Source organism: Chelonoidis abingdonii, chromosome 2 (genome assembly GCF_003597395.2).
Source record: "Chelonoidis abingdonii isolate Lonesome George chromosome 2, CheloAbing_2.0, whole genome shotgun sequence".
NCBI lineage: Eukaryota > Metazoa > Chordata > Testudines > Testudinidae > Chelonoidis > Chelonoidis abingdonii.
This window is the reverse complement of record NC_133770.1, coordinates 258,861,070-258,874,100: the sequence shown is the minus strand read 5'-3', so window position 1 is coordinate 258,874,100 and position 13,031 is coordinate 258,861,070. Positions and strand designations below refer to the sequence as shown.

General features: G+C 45.6%; 1 protein-coding gene across 7 annotated transcripts in view; it reads left to right on the top strand.

Annotated features, from left to right (window-relative positions):
• Positions 1 to 13,031, top strand: part of TP53INP1 (tumor protein p53 inducible nuclear protein 1) — a 79,136-nt gene that overhangs the window by 56,351 nt on the left and 9,754 nt on the right. For 3 of the 7 annotated variants that reach the window (XM_075063113.1, XM_075063112.1, XM_075063114.1), the window contains one exon: positions 12,649 to 12,935. In XM_075063113.1, the coding sequence (XP_074919214.1) occupies positions 12,824 to 12,935 (112 nt within the window). In that variant the 5' untranslated portion in view covers positions 12,649 to 12,823. Of the gene's footprint in view, positions 1 to 6,081; positions 6,270 to 12,648; positions 12,936 to 13,031 lie in introns of those variants that run through there. The other 4 variants (XM_032763901.2, XM_032763903.2, XM_032763902.2 and 1 more) reach the window with 3 other exon arrangements.

Sequence of the window (13,031 nt, the reverse complement as noted above, 5' to 3'; positions counted from 1 at the left end):
GATTTAAGGAGGCGGTAAAATCGATATTAATGACGACGTCATGTGAACGGATACAGCGTTAAATCGGTATATCGGCCATTAAACCGATTTAAAGTCGCAGTGTAGACCTGGCCTGGTGGGATTCCAGGGCTTGAAGTTCTTTGGTCCTCAACTGTTCTTGGCTTCTGCATCTTACAAGTCAGCTGACATTGGAGGTTCTTTGAAGTAACAAGTGCATATTTAATTAACTACACTCAATTATTTGTGCATGCCTTCAAAGTGCCACCATTGTTACATGAGTAGCTAACACCTTAATGCAGTGGTTCTCAACCTTTCCAGACTACTGTACCCCTTTCAGGAATCTGATTTGTCTTACCTACCCCAAGTTTCATCTCTCTTAAAAAGTCAGGCTTTGACTTCAGCCCCACATGGCAGGGCTCAGGCTTCAAGCTTTCTGCCCTGGGCCCCAGCAAGTCTAACACTGGCCCTGGCAACCCTATTAAAATGAACTTGCCCACAGTTTGAGAACTGTTGATATAGTATATAGAACAGTATAAATTCACTGTATGAAATTTTAGTTTCTACTGACTTTGCTAGTGCTTTTTATGTAACCTGTTGTAAAACTAGGCAAATATCTAGATGAGTTGATGTACTTTCTGGAAGACTTTTGCATAACCCTATGGGTAAATGTACCATGGTTGAGAACCAGTGCCTGAATGGAACTGTAACCAGGGGTCTGGAACCAGCCAGCCCTGTTTGGTTATTAGACCCTCCTTAGAAGGGGTCAGAGAATGTAAAGGGTTGAGAGGAGCTGCAGGAAGGACATGACTTCTGCAGCAGGTCCTGAAGGGAATAGTGGATTCTCCTTTCAGAACTGAGAGAGGCAAGGAGTGGGGGAAACACAGAATGAGTGGAGGAACTGTTTTCTGGTTTGGGATATTTTGCCTAAATTTTATGTTTGGAGGAATAAAACTGGCCAGAGAGAGACTTGGGAGAGCCAGTGAGTCCTTCCTGGGAAGATGAGGAGATACAGCATGAGTGAGGGGAAACTGAGGTTGCAGCTAGAGAGAAGCCAGACTAAGGTAGATGGTGCTGTGACAAGAATGTCTCTGTCTGGGTGTGCTCAGTTCTGCTTTTTCAAAAGTTTACAAACATGGCCTGGATTGTTCACCATTGCCTCCTTCCAGGTAGCCCCTGCCCCCTAGATTAAGAACATCTCTTAGTTGAATTCCTTATTGTTTAAATGCTTTTAGGCCCTGATTCTACCATGAGCTCTCGGCAGAAGTGAGGCCATTGTGGTTACACACTACAGTGTAACTTAAACCAACCTGCACCTTTTAATTTACATCACTAACTGCCAGTATGCCTGCATTCTTCAAAGCACTGCACAGTCCACAGAAAGAACACTTTACCACTTCCTGACTCAAAAGCAATACACCAAGGGACAGCATTTCCCACTTTTCTCAAACTTCTTGTCAGTAATTGTAAAAGTGACAACAGAAACAGAGGTTCTGATTCCCCTTTAATTTAAAGTGGGTTTACACAGTTGTAACTCCATTAACATCTATGGAATTACTTTCAGTTTACACTAGTATAAATGAGAGGAAAATCAGGTTCAGAGTTAGCAACTACAATGACAAATATCTTTGACCCAGATCCTTATACTGTAGGATCTACAGGGAAAGAGCAGATTAGTCACCTGACAAAGAATTATACTGAGTATTGGTAATACGTGATGTACACTCTTACTATAGTCCATGCACAAACTGTGTAAGTGTAATGGCTTTTTCCAAGCATGAGATGTCTGTAGCTCTAGGTTGTAGACTTCTTAGAGCCCTTATGAAAATGAAGACAAAAAACTTCATGAAAAGTCTTTGCTAAATATACACCATGACTTACAAAATAGTTAAGAGGAGAAGAAAGACTTAGGAAGGAAGGATGGAATATGAGAGCGAGGCACTGGTGTGGGGTAGAGTTAAGATTATATGCAAAATCTTAACTGTGTATTTCCATACTTTATAATGTGTAGGTGTTTGGGTTTTTTTAACTACAACTTAATTTTGGGTAACTAGGTTTTCCACAGTGTAGGTTGTATTTTTTACAGTAACATTATTTAAGGGTGTTTTCAAAAAATAGTCTGTTCCTGTGCTCAATTTTAACTATACTTACTGGGTTTTTTCCTGAGAATTTCTTTAGGTTTTATAGAATGTCTTAAAATTGCTTAATGAGGAGTCCCTGCAAGCTGCCACAGATGGACTCTGCTTCTTTCTAAAAGACCTCCACCTACACATGTGGTTTCCTCTCTCCTGCTCCTCAGAACAAAGGCCTGATTCTCCTATCATTTACACCCATATAGCTCAGGTGACTTGATTGCATAGATTCACATATTTTAAACCAGAAGGAACCACTGTGATTATCTAGCCAAGGGGCTCTCAAACTGTGGCATGTGAGCTGCTTGGTGGAAGTGGTGCTCTGTAACTGTGGTCTGTCTCCTTTAAAGGCTAGTGGTCAGGAGTGGATTTACCATGAAACAAACCATGCAGTGGCATGGGTCCCCCAACAACAGGGGGGCACCCAAAATGCAGGACAAATATCTGACAACCTGCTCCTGAGTCCTGGCCGGCAGTGCAGCAGGGCTCAGGCAGACAGGCTGCCTGCGTGCCGTGGCCGGTGGCCCCACGCCACTCCCAGAAGCAGCCAGCTACTGGCACGTCTATGCATGCCTCTGGCAGGGGGCTGGTGGAGGAGGCAGCTCTGCGCGCTGCCCCCTCCCTGGGCAGCGCACAGAGACCCGCTACCCCCTCCCCCCAAGGGGTGTGCAGAGACATGCCAGCAGCATGGTTAAGGCGGCTCCCTGCCCCCCTCTCTCCGCATTGCTTTGCTCTCGGAAGCGGACGGCATGTCCCTGTGGCCCCTGGGTGTGTGCATGTCCAAGGTAAGCGCCACCCCCCTCCCACTCCCTAACCCCCTGCCCCAACCCAGAGCCTGCACCCACACCCAGATTTCCTCCCAGAGCTCGCACCTTCTCCTGCACTTCAACCCCTTGCCCCAATCAAGGTACCTCACTTTATTTTAATTTATTTACCATTACTTATAATATAGGAGGAAGATGAAGAAAAAAAGAATGAATAATGAGGAGGGAGGGAAGATAATAGAATGTTCTTTTTCTTGTCTGGGAGGTGGGGTAGGCCAAAAATGAAGCTGCGCACAGGACCCCACTAACTCCAGATCCACCACTGGTAGTGGTGTCTTCGGCCAGCTAGCCAACCCACCCCTGTTCCATATGTAGATATGTGTAGACTGTGATCAAGTCACCCCTTAGAGAAGGACTGAAGGAACTCAGTCCAAGATTATAAGGCATGTGTTTTTTCAATCACTTCATTCTTGTGGCTCTTCTCTGAACCTTCTCCAATTTTTCAACATCCTTGTTGAATAGTGAATACCAGAACTGGACACAGTATTCCAGTAGCATTCACATCTCTGTCAAATACAGTGGTAATATAATTTTACTACTCCTGCTTAGTATTCCCATTTATACATCCAGAGATCACATTAGCCCTTTTTGGCCACAGTGTTTCACAAGGAGCTCATGTTCAGTTGATTATCCCCTATGGTCCCCAAGTCTCTTTGATTCATTTCTTCCAGAATAAAGTCTCCCCCATCATGTAAGCAGCACCTGTGTTCTTTGTTCCTGGATGTATGACTTTACATTTGGATGTATTAAAATACACATTGTTTGGTAAGCTGGGTGCGAGCAATCTCTCCTCTTCATTATTTTCCATTCCCCCAGTCTTAGTGTCATCTGCATCTGAGCTACCTATAACCAAACTCTGGATTCCCCTGTTCTTATGTGGCTTCCTCTCATATTCCTTTCAGCCTGGGCCCATCTATTCCTCTTTTCCCTATTGTTGTTTCTTACAACAATCAGTTATGATTGTACAGCTACAAATATGCAATGATGGGTACCCCGAAGTCACCTACTGCAGGACAGGCACAACCAGGAAAATAACAGAACACCACTGGCCATCACGTACAGCCCCCAGCTAAAACATCTCCAGCGCATCATCAACTATCTACAACTTATCCTGGAAAATGATCCCCCACTCTCACAGGCCTTGGGAGGCAGGCCAAAACTCACTTACAGACGCCCCCACTACCCTGAAGCACATACTTACCAGCAACCACACACCACACCACAGAAACACTAATCCAGGAACCAGTCCCTGTAACAAACCCTGTTGCCTTCTCTGACCCCATATCTACTCTAGCGACACCATCATAGGACCCAACCAGGCCAGCTACACCATCAAAGGCTCATTCACCTGCACATCTACTAATGTGATATATGCCATCACGTGCCAGCAATGCCTCTCTGCCATGTACATTGGCCAAACCAGATAGTCTCTAAAGGATAAATGGACACAAATAAGACATCTGGAATGGTAACATACAAAAGCCAGTAGAACACTTCAATCTCCCTGGACACTCAATACAGATTTAAAAGTAAACATTCTTCAGCAAAAAAACTTCAAAAACAGACTTCAAAGACAGGGGCGGCTCTAGACATTTCGCCGGCCCAAGCACAGCGGCATGCTGCGGGGAGCACTCTGCCAGTCGCCGGTCCTGCGGCTTCGGTAGACCCCTCTCAGGCGTGCCTGCGGGAGGTCCACGGGATCCACAGGACCAGTGGACTCTCCACAGGCATGCCACAGAAGGCAGTCTGCCTGCCGCCCTCCCAGCAACCGGCAGAGCGCCCCCGTGGCTTGCCGCCCCAAGCACACACTTGGCATGCTGGGGCCTGGAGCCGCCCCTGTTCAAAGAGAAACTGCTGAGCTACAATTCATTTGCACACTTAACACCATCAGTTTGGGCTTGACTAGGGACTGAGAGTGGCTGGTTCACTACAAAAGCAATTTTCCCTCTCTTGGTATTCCCTCCTCATCAGTTATTGGGAGTGGACCACATCCACCCTGACTGAATTGACCTTGTTAACACTGGTTCTCCACCTGTAAGGTAACTCCCTTCTCTTCATGTGTGAGTATACATATGCCTGGATCTGTAGTTTTCACTCCATGCATGTGAAGAAGTGGGTTTTTTACCCAAGAAAGCATATGCCCAAATAAATCTGTTAGTCTTAAAGTGCCACCAGATTCCTCATTGTTTTTGTGGATACAGACTAACACAGCTACCCTTCTGATACTTAATTATGCAGTGGTCTAAGCAGACTTTTTAAAGTATATGGAAACCATTGTTAATAAGTAAGCAATTCCACCACTCCCAAAACTTGTCAAAAGCACCACATCTCTGCCAAAACAATGTAGCGCTTTCCAAGTCATTTTGGAAATAGGACAAGCTAAAAAAAAAAAAAAGAACGAATGAACCCACAACTCTGGAAACTATCTCACAACTGAAATGCACGTAAACTCCTGTCCAATCCAATTATATCTCCCATATGACTTGTCCAATTTGTCCCAAATGCTAGAAATGCTCCATTCTAAGCAAAGAGCCTGCAAATGAAAGTACAAGCAGATCAGTTTGATTGTGTTGAAGTTAGAGTTGAGAAGCAAACTCTAGGGAGCTAAGTTCAGCCTAAATAACGTATCTATGCATGCAGTAGTGTCTGTACACAATATACCAACTTGCAACTTGTTGCTGTGTCCCCTTATCTGTCTGACTCTTTATTAGCTGCGTTTTATTCCCCTCCCTTCGGTCTCTTTTTAGGCTCTTACTCAGCGTCCATCACCATGGACTCTGAGTGCTTCCTCACTTCTTTCAAATCTTTTCTCTCCCCTTTCCCCCCCTCTTCCCATCCCTGCATCTGTTCGCTCAATCTCTCGTCCTCTCTTCTTCCTTTATCTCCTCTTTTTGCAGTTTCTCTCTCCCTCCCTTCCGCTCCCCCCTTCTCTCTTTCTCTCCTCTCCTTTTGTTGCCTGGGCTTGTTCCTAGCTGCAGAGTTTCTCTGTGGCGCTGGGCCGGATCACGTGCGTTAGTGACAGCCTGTCCCGGCGCGGCCCCGAGCCCGGCTCTGCTCACATTGGTGGGGTCTGAACCGTAGCCCGGCCCCGGGGAGTCCGGAGGGGGAGCAGGGGCGGGGCCTGGGGCGGCCGGGGCCGATCAGCTGTTCGCTGGATTCTATAACAACAAAAGGTTCAGCAGGGAACCGAGTCGGACTGAGGCTGTTGCAGAAACAAGAGCCAGGATCTGTTCTGCACAGCCAGGGGTCCATCGCTGCCTCCCCTCATCTACCTCACTAGCCATTGCTGCCGTCCGCCCCCTCCTGTCTCTGGAAGGTGAGTAGCGGAGATTTGTATCCCGTCTAGAAGTGGCTCTGGCAGCTTGATAGTGCGACTCGGACCCTCCCCCCCTCCGGACACAGCGGCCACCTCAGGTTCCCTCTGCCCAGACTGCGTCCTCGCTGGCGGCGGGGATGTTGCGGTTTCAGGACTGGAGCTTTTCCCCCACGCCCAGTAACGTACCTCCCTGGCTCTGCTTATGTCCGGGAGGGAGCAGAGCGGTCTGTGTCGCCGTTATGCGTGACATGTATTTCTTCCCGCTTCCCCCCGAGACTCCTAAAGTAGCGCTAGGTCTTGGGCAGGAGACTAGCTCAATAGAAACTTTATGAAACAGAAGAGATCTCCCGCGATCCGGACAATGGTCTGACTGCTCAAGGCGCTGAGCACCCGCAAACTCCCTTGAAGCCTACGGGAACTCGCAAGTGCTCAGCCCCTTTGAAAATAGAGGCTTGTGTCGTTTTTATGGGAGGGTCTTTCCCTATGGAGTGAGTGTGAGCACACGCCGCCCCTAAGCAGCGTAACAGTGGGGGTCCCTTTGCCTCTGCGGGGTGGGGGATGCGCACTGCCCCTGTACTTTGCGACTCGTCGTCGGGAGCAGTGGGTGTCCCTAAATGCCTCGGACAGAGAGCTGCGTTGTGCACTCCCCACCCGAGTGCGAAGGAGCGCCCAGCTCCTGGTACTTGCTGCCCCACTCTCCGCGGATTGGCCGCGCGCCTCCGCTCCCTTGCGGGGAGATTCCGCGTACGGTGGAGTTGGGGCACAGGAGGGACCGCGCAGCGGGGCTGAATTCTGCCCCGAGGAGGTGGGAGCCCCAGCCTCGCTGGGGGCAGGCACCGATCCGCTTGTTTGTTTGTTCCCTGAACTTCCTCTTCGCAGACGCCGAAGTAGCTGCGTTCCTAGTTTCACCCTTTTGTCTCTCGCCCCCCCTCGCCGGGAGGAGGACTTCGGGGCGGCCGGTCCGCCCAGAGGCTGGAGGGGTGTCGGGTTGCCTCCTCCTGCCAGTGCGGGGCCTATTTGCTTGGTTGCGGAGGGAACTTCCCCCCGCCCCTGCTTCCAAGGCAGTGCTTGCTTGCGCGCTAGTCAGGTGTGACTAAACCCAGCCATCCTGCAGGCACCGCCCTAGAAGAGGGGGAGCTCCGAGCCATCAAAACAAACCAGAGGATGTGACTCAGTCACAGGCGAGAGGGCAACGGATTGCCAGGTCAGGTCACCCAAACCCAGGGCTGGGTCCTTAGGGAAGGTGCCTGACCCCGGTGGCCAGAGACCCGGACAAAAACTCCCCTCAGAAACAGCCCGTGCCACCTTCCTCTTTGTTGTTGTTTGCCCCAAAGCGAGCTCTTTGTGTCTGGAGAATTTAATCTGCACCTGCTAGGGACTTTCCACCTGAAATCACAATCTTCTGTCAGGCATGGCAGCTGGCACCCCTCCATTATGAGGTTTGACTGAGGTAGTGGCTGTGGAAGCCAATTAACCATTAAAGCATAATGGTTACTTGTGCAAGTGTACTTGGACACGTTCAGCTCACTTAGGGGTGGACTGTTAGCCTCAGCCCAGAGAAACAGGCTTCATGTGAGCTTCCCCCTCTAAAGTGGAACTCTTCTCTGGGTTCCCCTTGTGCTTGGAGGGTGAAGTGTAGTACATTTCTTCCCTTTTTGTGGTACAGACTGCAGCCTGTCAGCTCTGCTGGCCAGTGCATATTGGGCAGAACCATTGCTTTGTCTCCCCCTTTACCCAGTTGTTCACAGGTGATGTACGCATGTAAGTGTCAGGTATGCAGTGCCTGCTCCCCACACAGCTACTTGTGGAGATCTGATCTGGACATGGCTAATGCAGCCATGCAAGTGAGTAAGGGGTAGTAGACCTTACTCCTCTGTGGCCACATAGCCAGAGCTACAATCCAGTACTTAATATTTTGCTTACCTCCTCATTTTTATTAAATCCTTCTGTGAAGGATGAGGTGTCTTTTTTGAGAACATACATATTTTCAGCAAAAAGCAGTTCTGTGGTTTCTTAGACACTTCTATAAGTCTGTTCACGTCCTTGATCTTGTAAGGAACAATGATGACTCCAACTGGACCTTTCTAATAGTATAGGCATTGAATGGACAAGTTCTCTTGATTTGCTTTTGAGAGAACGTGGAGACTTCCAGAAACCAGACTTGCAGTAGCTTCTCAAGAAGCTAGGTGTCTTATAAATTGCAAATATTTTGAAGTAGAGTGATCAGTTGATTATTTTATATATATACCTTTGTATCATCTACCTCTGAAAGCAGTTCAGAGGAACTTCCTTTTTAATATTCCACCAATATTCAGAATGCCAAACACATCTTGGAAACTGAATAACTGTTTCAGAGAGGCTGTTATGCCACCTACAGTAAGTTTGAGTTATTCAGAATCATACTTGTTGCTTATGCATCAAAGAACACTATAAAGTCTGCTAGGCCTAATCGTTGACCTGCCATGAAAATGGTGTTTCATTTTAAGCTTTCCTTTAAGAATCCATTTTATTTCTCTCCTGTTCTTCCCCTCTCAAAGTAACAATAATTTTAAAAAACTTCCACACCTAGTATTTTCTTGGCTGAAAGTTTAAAAAGTAAAATTTGACTGAACAAACTGAAAACAGTACATAAATTAAGGTGGAGCTAGAAAACATGCATCACTTTTATTGACTCCTGGTGAAGTTTCAGTTTTTTCATTTGTAATATTTTCAGCCCAATACATGTTAAGCTATTGCATTCTCTAGAACTACAATGGATTTGATATGAATTTTACAGTGGGACCAGTGTGGTCAGTAAATATTTGGGCTGACAACCTTACCTTGTAGACATTCTTCTGTGTAGATATCACAGCTTGTAAGAAACACAATACAATCAACCTGACTGCAGATAAAATACCTAAGAAGTAACTACCCTGTATGGTAGAAAATGAAGTTTACAAAATGGTGGCCACTTTGTTCTAGTCAATGCACTGAAAGCTGTTATGGTGGATGGAGAAACACTTTGCCATAGTAAGAACATAAGAAAGGTCCATCTAGCCCAGTTGCCTGTCTTCTGACAGTGGCCACTGTCAGATGCTTCAGAAGGAATGAACAAAACAGGGCAATTATCAAGAGATCCATCCCTTGTCATCCAGTCCCTGCTTCTGGAAATTAGAGTCTTAGGGACACCCCGAGTGTGGGGTTGCATCCCTAGCCATCTTGGCCCATTGATGAACCTATCCTCCATGAACTTACCTAATTCTTTTTTTAACCCAGTTATACTTTTGGCCTTCACAACATCCTCTGGCAACAAGTTCTACAGCTTGAATGTTCGTTATGTGAAGAAGTACTTCCTTTTGTTTGGTTTTTAAATCTGCTGCCTATTAATTTCCTTGGGTGACCTCTGGTTCTTATGTTATCTGACAGGATAAATACTTACTTTAACACTAGTCATGATTTTGTAGACCTTTATCATATCCCCCCTTAGTCTTCTCTTTTTCCAAGATGAACAGTCCCAGTCTTTAATCTCTCCTTGTATGGAAACTGTTCTATATCCTAGTCATTTTTGTTGCTCTTCTCTGTACCTTTTCCAATTCTAATAGTCTTTTTTGAGATGGGGTGACCAGAATTCAAGGTGTAGGTGTACCTTTTATTTAGTGGTATTATATCTATCTATCCCTTTCCTAATGATTCCTAACATTCTGTTAGCTTTTTTGACTGGTACTGCACATGAAATAGATGTGTTCAGAGAACTAGCTGCTATGATTCCAAGATGTTTCTTGAGCAGTACCAGCTAATGTTACCTATACCTCTTTCAGCTTTGTTTAAAACTTGCTTTTTTGGAGCCTCCTGGTGGTTGCCAAGAGACCATTGAGCAATGACACTGTTAGTGGTTTTAGGATGGGGATAAAAGTTTAGGAACCAAGTTCTTACAGTTAAGAATTGACTAGACCTTATTTTGATGTCTTTCCACACACAACTCTCAGTCAACTACTATAATCACTATTATACTGCATAGCAAGTGCATAACACACTTACAGCTGCGTAGCAAACCAAATAGCACCAACCTCAGTTTATGCTGCCCCCAGCTATATTTATAGGAACCATTGACACCTTAATTATCTAGGGTTACAATGGTTCTTGATTAATACTTTTATTTTTCAGCCTCTGTCTGACATCCCATATGCTGCAGAAGTACAACAAATTGAGAGGCACCAATAGTATTGGATCCCAATGTCAGAATGTAAACCAGTTCCTAGGTGGCTTAACACACAGGAGAGACACTCCAGTGATAAACAGAAGTAACTAGCAAAGGTCTCTCTCTTTTTTTTTTTTTTTTTAATTTTCTGGTATCCAATGCAAAGGCATCTTTGGTCCAAGAGTTACACTACACTGATGCAGAAACTTGGAGTTCCTGTTCTGTAAACATAATCTCCCTTAACCAATATTTGCTTGTTAGAAATTAAATGTATATACTTTGTTTTGCTGTGCTTTGAACAATTGTTCTGAATGCCTTCTCTGGTATAGTTTTATCTTTCACTCTCACAAGCTATCTAAATATAGAAATTCAGACTTTTTTATGTAAATATATATAATTTACCTAGTCTGTCATAAACCTAAGCTAATTCCAGGAAGAGAGGAGAGATTGTATAATTGATTCACTGTGTTTACACACACATTCTAATAATTAACTTAATAGGTAGAAATATAACTAGAGGTGCTGAAAATAAATGACTGAAGTTTAAATACCTGAACATTACTGTTAAAGTGTAGCATTTTGACACAATCATTTGAACTCTGTTAATGGTTCAAATATAGTGACTACAACAGGTGATCTCATGTGCCGCTGTGGTTATCCCAGGAACTTGGACTTTTTTTTTATTTTTTTTTTTTTATTGTTAAGTGGCGAATGTTTTTTCAGCTTCAACCACAAAAATATAAATACATATATTATATAAGTCCAGGCTGAAACTGATACTCTTAAATATACATTTACGGAAGTGTCTTCTGTTGAGAAATTAATGTTGCTTATCATGAAATGTAAGGAAGCAATTTTATTCTGAAATTGTGGTGATGCAGCCAGTATTTACATTAATTACGTAGAACCTCACAGAACACAATAGTATTTAACTAATCACTATGAAAAGGATCCCACTTAATAACCACACTAGTGCACCTGTGAACCTGATTATGTCTTCTTCTGTAATGTGTTTAGTGTTCAAGCAGAGCCCCTGAACTGCACAAAGATGGTGGTGGTCTTTGTGTGTGCCTTCTCTGCTCAATGCAGAGAGAGTCAACTACCTATATTCTACATCAGTGGGACCCTGCAGAGGGCTCTCTGCAGGACTGGGGCATGTGCATAGGGTTACAATACTTTCCCCTCCCCCACAATATGGACTGCTTAGGTAATACAGCTTCAGACTGTATGACTTATTCTGTAGAGTCCCTCCCTCCTTCCCTCCCACTCCCCACTTACATAGAAGGAGGAAAGGTTCCCAGGGGAGGTTATAAGCACTATTACTTATCTGGAGCCACTTTGGCCAGAAGATCCCAGGGGTTCTAGAGCACAGGGTCTCTGCATAGATACCCCTTGCCTCTCTCCCATTCCTGCAGATCTGTGAGGATGGGGCCAGGAACTATGCAGATCTTTGCATGTGAGGCAGAATCCAGATGGAGAGCTTTAGGCAACCCTGTGAAGAGAGCCTTGCTGGGTCTTTCCTCCATAAGGCCTCTTCCTGTGGTTCAGCTTGTTGGCAGGGGATGCAATGGGTCAATGAAAAAGTGTAATACCACCTCATGGCAAATACTTTGAGTCATGTAAGCCAGTGTTTTTCAAAGTTAAGTCACAACCCAGTACTCTAAGTAAGGCACTGGGTCGTATTGCAAAGCACCCGGGGACTTAGCAGCTCTGATCAGCACCAGAAGTCCCATCGGTGGTGCTGCCCAGCTAAGACAGGCTTGTGCCTACCTGTTCTGACACCACGCTGCGGGTCCAGCTTCTAGGCAGGAGAGCCAAAGGACTATGTGTGCTGCCCCCGCCGCGAGCACCAGCTCTGCACTCCCATTGGCCGGTTCCCAGCCAATGGGAGCTGGGAGGGATGGTACCTGTGGGCAAAAGCAGCATGGAGCTGCTTGCGTGCGCCTCCGCCTAGGAGCCGGACCTGCTGCTGGCTGCTTCCATGGCGCAGCATGGTCTGCAGAGTCAGGACAGGTGGGAAGCCTCCCTCTGCACCCTGGCTGTGCTGCTGACTGGCAGCTGTCTGAGGTAAGTTGAAAACCACTGATGTAGGCCATTGCCCAAAACCTGCAGTCAAGAATTGGCCCTATCTGAGTTCTTACTTGTTATTTACAAATAGATTTAATTGCTTTAGCATTAAGTCCACTCTTTTCTTCTTTGCAGGTTTTGTATAAACTGTTTACAAACCATGACTCTCCATGTTCCATACGTAAGCTGATAAAGCATCTATGCACTTTATTCTCATATCTCTGCCAGTTTGCTAGTATAAGTGTGAGCCCATATCTTGAATTTTTGGATACAAAGACTTACTAGCCACAGTCTCATTCTTGCCTTAGTAATGTTCCAGAGGCTGAATAATATGTTTGTGGGAGAGATCAATAACTTGTCCAGCCAAGAGCCAGAGTTCAGTGAAAAAGAAGATGATGAATGGATTCTGGTTGACTTTATAGGTAAGATGTCTGTTAAATATAACCTCTACAGCAGGAAGCAGGCAGTTATATTTATCATACTTCTGTATAAGGAAGCCAGTTGCTCCAAAGGAATTT